At 40.1% G+C, this 9,814-nt stretch overlaps 1 protein-coding gene across 1 annotated transcript in view; it reads right to left on the reverse strand.

Moving 5' to 3' along the window:
• Positions 1-7,973, reverse strand: part of LOC146976683 (Golgi-pH regulating cation channel) — a 32,014-nt gene extending 24,041 nt beyond the window's left edge. Inside the window, exons 1-5 of the mRNA XM_085796598.1 lie at positions 7,684-7,973; positions 3,049-3,121; positions 2,847-2,938; positions 952-1,071; positions 800-856 (exon numbers count right to left, since the gene is read on the reverse strand). Coding sequence (XP_085652724.1) covers positions 800-856; positions 952-1,071; positions 2,847-2,938; positions 3,049-3,121; positions 7,684-7,848 — 507 coding nt within the window. The 5' untranslated portion in view covers positions 7,849-7,973. The remainder of the gene's footprint in view (positions 1-799; positions 857-951; positions 1,072-2,846; positions 2,939-3,048; positions 3,122-7,683) is intronic.
• Positions 7,974-9,814: the final 1,841 nt, after the last annotated feature.

A 9,814-nucleotide genomic window follows, 5' to 3' on the forward strand; every position in this document is an offset into this window, starting at 1 on the left:
TAACTGCCAGTGGGCCGATTCTGATGGATTTTAAGCCAAATCTTAAGTTTTAGAGGATGCTGGTTGGACATATAACTCATGTATTTGAAGTAATATATAGTATGGGTCCCCAGCATTCAGAAACTGCCGGATGCTAACTTGTATATAGTGAACAATTAGCATAATTGACATAATTAGCATACATTAGCATAATTGCTATGGGCAATATTTCAACAACTGCTTGGCTGATCTGGGCAATATTGGAGTGGTTTTAGGGGTTATTGATGATGCTGAATCCATTTCTGACATTTTCAAAATTCTAAATGGCTGTCTAAACCGGAAGTGACCAGATTTTGAAATCCATCAAAATCGACCCACTGGCGGTTAAAATGAAAATGTCCGAAATGGATTCAGCATCATCAATAACCCCTAAAACCACTCCAATATTGCCCAGATCAGCCAAGTCAATTTTGTTGAAATATTGCCCATATAGGCAATTATGCTAATTTATGCTAATTATGTCAATTATGCTAATTGCTCAATATATATAAGTTAGCATTCGGCAGTTTCTGAATACTGGGGACCCATACTATCTATTTCTAACATAAAACTTTGGGGTACTCAACATTTCCGGGTTCACAATGGGTCCCTATGGGCTGGCAAGTAGACTATACTGGAAGTGAGGACAAAAGACAGAAGACTCTGACTTGCAGTGATGTTAACACAACACTAATTCTGCCACAATCATGTGTTACGTGTAGTGGAAACCCTGGTATCTAAACACAATAAGTGATTGTCTGTCTGGTGAACTCCTCCTCACCTGCTCCTGTGGCAGTTCTGTCAGTCGGGTCTTCTCATCCATCGTCTTCAGGCTGAACTGTAATATAAAACACACACACCCCATGTGTCAGCGTATGCACCGTGTATATCTCTGTGTGTGTGTGTGCATGTGGAAGACAAAGAGAGAGAGACCCAGTCTGGAGCGCTGTGTTGTTGGCAGGCGAAGGCATCGTACTGGTGGAAGATGAAGTATCCACTTCCTCCTCCTGGTACGACCTCAGTCGACCTGAAGTAGTTCTTCGCCTGTTTGAGCTACAGACAAACACAATGAAAGACAAAGGGACAGACATTACAGACGGAGTATTCATTTGAACAGGGACGGTCACCGTTTTCATTCTTTGTTTATTTGATCATGTTGGCTGTGTTCATTCATACGGTATGAATTTGTGGCAAGGTTGTGTATCTTTAGTTGATCTTGTTATAGAATAGAATAGTACTGTTGTATTAATCCTTTGCAGGAAATGATTGTGTCACGGTCACCACCTAACAAAGCACCATGTCATGATGTCATTGCTTATTTCCAGCTCAGCTCCTGCAGCAAGTCTAAACTACACTGTGGACAAACAAGAGTCTGCACCACTGAAACCCATTCAAACTGCAATCTGATCTCACTTCTACGGAAGAGGATTAGGGCCGCTGTGGGGAAAAAAGTGAGTTCTGACTTTAATCTCAGAATTCTGACTGGCGGCCCTAATCCTCTTCCGTACACTTCCATTAAAGCATTATACATTTATGTCATTATATCTGGCTGTCAATCTGGGCTTTTGCCACGGAATTGATCAGTTTTACGACTCTCCACCAGATGGCGTCATATTAGGCATGTGGAGAAAAATGTTTAAATATTTGTCAAGATTTGACGTGTATGATTTATGACTGATGTTGGTTTAAAGGACAATTCCAGGCGAATTCAACTCGGGGGTGTATTTTCATATCATTTTAGGTCTAAAAGAATGAATCTGAAGATTTTCAGTTTAATGTCTCCTGTTTTGCGGTAGTTGCATCTGTCCCCGCATCGCCACGGCAGCAATGAATGGGAGTGGATGTAAGTTCTGCTGTTTAGGCTGTTTCCAGCCCTCAAAGCCACAGACAGCGTCAGATGGAGACTCAAACATGCACCCAGAAGTTTATTTACTTCAACAAGCCGACATGTTTGTAAAACTAGATCTAATTCAAAGTCTCCCGGAGTCTCGCGCGAGACCCAGTTGCCGTGCTCGGTGTGTTCAGGTGCAGTGGGAAAAGCTACCGTTTGTGTCATAAACACAGGAATATCAACTCTTTACTTGCTTCAAGTAAAAAAAACTTCTCGGCGCATGTTTGAGTGGCCACCTGACGCTGTCTGTGGAAAAAAAAGTACACTTCAAGCAAGTCAAGAGTTGATATTCCTGTGTTTATGACACAAGCGGTAGCTCCGACTGCGCCTGAACACACCGAGCGGCAACTTGGGTCTCGCGCGAGACTCCGGGAGACTTTGAATTAGATCGACTTTTACAAACATGTCGGCTTGTTGAAGTAAATAAACTTCTCGGTTCATGTTTGAGTCTCCATCTGACGCTGTCTGTGGAAAAAAAATGCGGCTTTGAGGGATGGAAACAGCCTAAACAGCAGAACTTACATCCACTCCCATTCATTGCTGCCGTGGCGACGCGGGGACAGACACAACTACCGCAAAACAGGAGCAATTAAACTGAAAATCTTCAGATTCCTTCTTTTAGACCTAAAATGATATGAAAATACACCCCTGAGTTGAATTCGACTGGAATTGTCCTTTAAGCCTAAAAAAAAGTTGGAAATAATATCAATGTATAATATTTCTTTTATAGCTAACTTCTGACAAGTGCATTTTTTGTGCAGTGTGATTTAAAGCACAAAAATCTGTGTTGCTGCTAATCATTGACAAAAAAAATCTACTTTGCATGAAGTGTATTGAAAATAAATCTTTCTTTTTTTCCATTTTCATGTTTTTCCGTTGACACGTTTCGAAGGAGTGAGCGCAGCTGCAGAGGACAGGCAGAGTGAGTGTATCTTACGTCCAAGCTGAAGACCTCATCGGAGCAGTGGGAGTTCCTCAGATACCAGGACACATTCAGACTGACCGGGGACGAGGAGTTACAGTTCTCCACTGTCAAAACACACACACACAGTTGTTATTAACAAAAGAGGATTTATGAAAATGTCAGGGACAATAAAATGAATGTCGATAGATAGAAGAAGACGACGCGCTCCACTCACGTCTGAGCTGGATGAAGCTGCTGTTGAACAGAGTCTTGGAGAAGTAGAAGAAGCTCTGTGTTTTCACCGATTCCTGGAGGAGAAACACACACAAACAGATCATCACACTGTGTTCTTTGTTCTTGTTCTTTTTATTTTGCATAATTTAAAAGTATACAACATAAAACATAATAGATGATAATGAAACAGTGCAGGGAGAGGCAAAAAAAAACCCACAGTGCGCTTATCTGAAGCCTCCACCTTATAATAATATTAATGTTATAATCTTATGTACAAAAGCACAGGCCAGGACTGTCACCATTATGACATGTTAGTGGATGGACAATTGCCATACAAATACTGTAAATATTAATTAATTAGCATTTTAATCGTCTTTCTCTGCTTGTCAAACTTTTGCAACTTTTCTTTAAACGCTGTTTTTTCCAACCAAACTGAATGTCTGCATTTGTTTGGCTATACACCACATTAAACTATCACATTTATATTTAGACACTCAAACCTGCGGCTACAGCTGTCTTTCCAAGTTTGGTGATTGTGTGATCCATAGATGTGTTTTTTTTTAATGTGTGGTTTTGACCGCCACCTCCTCCAAGTTACTGGGATCCCCGACTACCGTAAATCCATGAAGCTAATGTCAATAGATGCTCATCGAAACGCAGCCGTCGAATATTAGAAATGAGGTTCCCTGAGATAAACAGTTTGTGGTGCTGTGGGCCATTAGCATTAAACCACAGCAGAAGAAGACGGCGCCATGAGATGATGTCATAGAAAGAGGACCAGTCAAACCTCCAATTAATGTGGAAACTGTGATGAAATGTGAGAAATCATTTGAACCATTATGCAAAACGACTGCGGTCTGGTGATGATGTAATAACTGATACACTAACTGTCTGTGGCAATAAACAGTTTAACGATCCCGAGACGGACTGTGCTACAATGCATTCTGGGTAAATAAAGACTTTATTTTTTAACATAATAAACATTGGCTGGCCAATGAACCACATCTAACCGTTCAGCTGTGAATGTTGTCCAAGATAATGTTTGAAAATTCAACACTTGATGAGTTTCCATATGTCTGCTTTTGTGATTTCCTCTTGCTTATTTTCTCTTTTTTTGTTTGTTTGGCATGCTGTTTGTGCTTGTTGTTGCTTTGTTAATGCATGGCCCATTTGGCTTGCTTGGTTCAGGATAATTGTCTTTGTTAAACATTGGAACATGTCTGTAAGTATATGTAGGCTTCATACAGTATTCAGATTGAGTAGGTTTTTTAATGTTGGAAGAACAGTGGTAATAAAACATTCTACAAGCAACAACAACAAACAAATGGATTAACAGTCTCCAAAAAGTCTCTCATCACTGTCTACATGTCTAGTGTTGGGTGCTACTCATCAGTACAGGTTTCATGGTTGTTGCCATAGAAACATTGGTGTTAAAATGGATCTTAAAATGGATTAGTCCTTACTTTTGTGTCACTGTCATAGTAACTCTGAGCCAAACTAATGGTGCGTTCCAGGCTCGTGGTTTTCACAAAGTTCCGGGTTTGACTGGCGCTCTAGTGCATTTTCACGGGTAACAGGTTGGAAACAGGTCGCCCAGAACGCTACAAAGTCGTTAGTGGTGACTTGAAGTCGTGACTTCAGGGTTCAAAAGCCTGCCTGGAACGCGGCGTAAGACTGGACCAGCGGGACAGACCAGTGTGACATGTTTGAGACTAACTTCAAATCACTTCAGAATCAAAACAACATAAAAAAAAAAAAACTACTGTGACTGGAGTTGCAGGTAATAAACGGAGCAAATACATAATAAAAAGAGTGCAATTGTGCTACATAGAATAACCCTTTTTTTTTTTACACTCCTTTTGTTTGTTCCTGTCAGGAAAGAGTGGGGGTTTTTTTTTTTCCATCTATGACTAACACTGAAACTAAATAGTGAACCTTATGATCAACTGACTGACACATTTATTTTCCAATGCTTTTCTCACTGTGTCATCTACGACTCCATCACACAGTCTCTCACTCCCATATGAGATACATGTAACACAACCAGCGGGGTATTAACAGAGCTAACAGCCACACTGCTCCTGTGTTTGAGTGTGTTTAAGACTGTAAATCTCTGACTGGGACTCATTGTGTTTGTACATGAAGAACAAACAGCACACGGTGTGAGGTGGCGCTGTAACCGAGCCCCACTTCCTGTTCAACCGTCACAACCAGGAACTACAGGAAACGGACGACCTTTCCACCTGTTTCTGAAAGAGCCAACATCATTATTCATAATGTCTGTGAGCGTTCGTGAAACTACAGCGCTGCTACAAGAGGCACGCAGCAAGCAACCACAGCAGCAGGTCAACTATCTCGCACACAGCTGGCAGACGGTGACAGAAACCAACCGTAGGTCTGCTGCTAACTTCACCTACAGAGGAAACACACATGGAAAGTGACAGGAAGACATTTATATTTGAGAGTATTTGTTTGAAAAAGATCTGAAATTACTCATCCATTATGAAAGCAGTTACTGGTTACATGTCTGTCAACTTAATGAATGGTTCATGAAAGCTCCATGATAGTTATTATTATTGCTAGAGCTGTAATATAATTCACTTTATTTTATTTATGACTTATTTACTACAGTGTTAAAAATAAAAAATGACAGACTGCTTCACATTAAAAGACATTATTTTAAGGCATGTAAATCCTATAATAGTGAAATAAGTCAATAAATAAAACAAGAGGTACAAAAGTTTCCATTGGTGAGTTGACTGATAGAAAGATGTGAGATTTTTATATTAATTAATGTTTGGATATATGATTTTTCAAAATTCACTAGTTGCAAATCTGCCCTGGAAATATTAGTTGTGTTCTCTCTTGCTTGTGATTTGAGCTCAGAATGTGAATCAGGTTAAATCAACTGTTTATCGAAGAGGACAAGAAAACGTGACGGTGCAGGACTCCACACTGCCCCTACATGGAGGCATTCTGCCCCTAGAATTTGAGACAGTGCATGTGAATTTTTTCATCCTCTTGCACATGACTCAAACAATCTGTTATCTGTCATACATAATGTGTGTGTGAGGCTTATGAATTAAAAGGAAATGTGAATATTTGCTTTGCAAGTTAGTGACGGTGTGCAGTGCACCCCTAAATTTTCTGTTTGTGTCCTAAAGTTTGAAGTTAGGGACCAAAACAGTTAGTCTGGAGCCCTGAGGTATCATGTGTGTGAATCCATAATGGTTATAATCAGCTAGCTATCAATATTAATGTTGTCAACACTATTAGAGCCGTTGTAGGCGAGAAAGGTGATGATAACTCTAGGGGCCCAGCGCCCAGTAGGGCCCACAAAAACCCCCAGTAGTCTAATCTTTATGACTGAATTATTCTGCATAAGACCCTGACTAAGGCTACTCATAGTAATGCTGCATTAGCATCAAAACAAAGTAGGCTAAATAAGAAATGATAATACATACGTAGTCTAAGAAAAAAGTGGACAAGCCAGGGGGCAGGGGCCCACTTTAGTATTATTTAAGGGGGCCCAGAATTCCTAGCAACGGCCCTGAGGATGATGCTGATTCTACTTCTTAAGTGTGAGGATCTGCTGCTACTTTATTAGTCACACACATAACAATAATAAATTAAATGTAATGTAATGTTAAATGTTTTACACTGTTGGTCCAATAAAAGAATAAACCCTGATAAAAACGCCTTAATATCAATAGTCATCAGTTATGGTCAAATACTGAAAATAATCACTATAGTTAAATTATAATAACATATTTTTGTTATTAAAATGATAAGGAATGGTTGCTTCCCTCCAGCAACCGGACACTTGACACATTTCTCATAATAACCCAGCAGAGAGATCAGGATGTTACTAACGGATATGTGGACCAGTAAACATGGCTGGTTTCTCTCAGGTGTCAGGACACACACACACACACACACACACACACACACACACACCGCTCTGCTCTGTGAGGACGGTGTTCAGTGTGTTACATCGCTTCACTGGTCCTGAGTTTACTGTCCGTGCCTCACTAGTTTCTTTCTTCTTTTGTGTCATTGTTGTTGTTGTATGTGCCTTTATTATTATTATTATTTTATTGTCTATAGATATTTTAATGTTCTATTCCCCTCTCCCTTTGCCCCTTAGGAGGTCTATTTCACCTCCTACCTACCAGGCCATCATTGCCTTAATAAGAATGTATTCTTCTTAGCAATTCTTGCCTGGTAAAATAAAGGTTTACTACTACTAGTCGTGAACAGGTTGTCTCTTCTTCACCGAGATAACGTTGTGTGTGTGTGTGTGTGTGTGTGTGTGTGTGTGTGTGTGTGTGTGTGTGTGTGTGTGTGTGTGTGTGTGTGTGTCTGTGTGTGTGTTTGTGGCGCAGCAGTATGTGTGTGCGCTTACGCCGCGTGTTTCAGTTTCGCTCCAACCTCCACCACCTGACAGCCAGGGCGGTAGGACAGGCCTGGGGTCGGTGCCCCCCTCCCTCTCTGACCGCGGTGAACTGTCAAACAGCCCGGCTGGAGCCCCCGACACAGACACACACCAGCCCTGCGTCAGGCGTCAGGGGGGGCAACACAGGGCAACACAACACAACACAACACAACACAACAGCAGCAGCAGGATGATACTCACGCTGTCGACGCTCTGCATCCACTTCCCCTGCTCGGACACGGCGCCCACCGGCCCCACCGGCCCCCCCGGGCCCCCCAGCCCCGTCAGCAGCAGCAGCAGCAGCAGCAGCGGCGGGGAGGACCGGGGCCTCGGACCGGGCCGACCCGGGCCCGTGGAGCTCGACATTAGAGGAGGACAGAAGGAGGAAGGAGAAGAAACCAAACCAGCAGCAGCAGCAGCGAAGCCACCGCGACAACTCACAACAAGCCGCCGCGCTCTTCCGGGTTCCTGCTGACGTCAGCGGGCGTGGAGTGGTGCGTTCAGGGACGATGGGAAATCTGTGCTCCCACTTTAATATCTATCATATCCCCTGGTGTGTCTTACTTTTTTTCTTCTCCTTTTTATTTTATTTTATTTTTATTTATTTTTTACTATTATTTATTTCTATTTATGTATGTATTTATTTTATTGTCACGTCTATTTGTTATCCAATTGTTATTAATATGATGCTCATCATATGGTTTTATGCACTGTTTATGTATTTTGTAAAGCAATAATAAAGTTGTTTAAAAAAAAAAAGGGACGATGGGAAATACATCCATAGATATTTACGAGAGATTTTTCAAAGAAGAATAAAGCTTTTACATTCTGTCTCCTTTTCTTTCCTTTTTCTATTTTTTTATTTATTTATTTATTTTTCGTCTGTCATATTATTTGTTCATTTATTTATTATCCTTCCTTCGATTGTATGTTTACTAACATTGCTAATAATTACCTTATTTTATTGTGATTTATTTATTATTTATGATTACTGATAGATATTGGAGCACCTGTCTGATGTTCTATTGTATAATTGTCCTACGTACAACCATGGATGTATTATATTGCGTACAACCCATAGACTGTAAAAGAAAAAAAAGGTACAACCCTGTTCTTTGTACATCCGTTTGTATGTACAGCTGTTTTCAATAAAGCTCATTGAGAAAAAAAAAGGGGGACGATGGGAAATTGAATGCCACTCTTTATTGTTTTGTTTTTTTTGTTTTATTAGCCTATATGAAAACTGTGTATCATTCCTGTCGAAAAGTATTAGTATCTAGCTGTGAGAACCATTGAATAATAAATATTACAATTAAATTGCTGTTCAGACGGTTCAGACATCAGGAAATGCCTCAGTTTTAGTTTTTATTGTGAAAATACCGACCGGTGCTGCTACGTGCTTGGTTTGGACAAAGTTCGTCTGTTTCTACGATGTGCGCTGTGTGCGCTCATGTTTCTAATCCATGGATATTGGATTTATAATAGATAGATCCATGTTCTAATCCCATCCATTTAAAAGTATTGAGCGGGAAACGCAAGTTTTATTTCGGGGCTTTCGTTTGTGATTATGTTTGACGCGTGAATTAATATGAGAAAATGTCAAAGTGGCAATAGGCCTACATATTATAATAATGACGCAACTTATAAACAAGACGGGTTTTAATCATTCCTAAAGTTCATGATGATTATTGTAATAAATGCGCAACGACTCTATGCACATTAACATTAATAGTCAATTTGCTGAAGTCGAGGAGTTTACACTGTACACGGTGCTATATGACAGTTTTATTGTCCTTATGTGGCCACCAGGGGGCAGCATGTTAAGGCACATAGACTTTTAGTCGGATTTTTTATTTTATTTCCTGTGAATTCCTTCAAAATAAAAGCTCTAGATAAAATAACTAGTATAGTTATAGAAATATACTTTTCTGCTTGGTGGTATAGTGTCACGATAAAAGAAAAAATAAGAAGTTTTGCAATAAATCTCTCTCTTCTTTTTTTCCTTCCAACTATAGGCCTACTTCCTACTGGTGACTCCAGCCACCCAAAATTGGGGTTGATTAAAACTTTATCATATATGTTAATTAAGTAATTGTGTTATATCTTCCACACAGACGAAATGCCCTTTACAGCAAGACAATTGGTCAGGAGCATATTGAATAGATTTGTGTGAGTATAAAGACATTTTAGTGCCCATAATCAGATCTTAGATGATCAGATTTTATTATGACAACAAAAAACAACATAAATGCTCTTTATTCTATTTGTCTGCCATAGGATGATTGTTTCTGTATCTTCTAAGGTCGAGAATAGATAGATATATTAGTCAAAA

The sequence above is a fragment of the Trachurus japonicus genome, chromosome 13, assembly GCF_045865225.1.
Source record: "Trachurus japonicus isolate A0001 chromosome 13, Traja_1.0".
Lineage (NCBI taxonomy): Eukaryota > Metazoa > Chordata > Actinopteri > Carangiformes > Carangidae > Trachurus > Trachurus japonicus.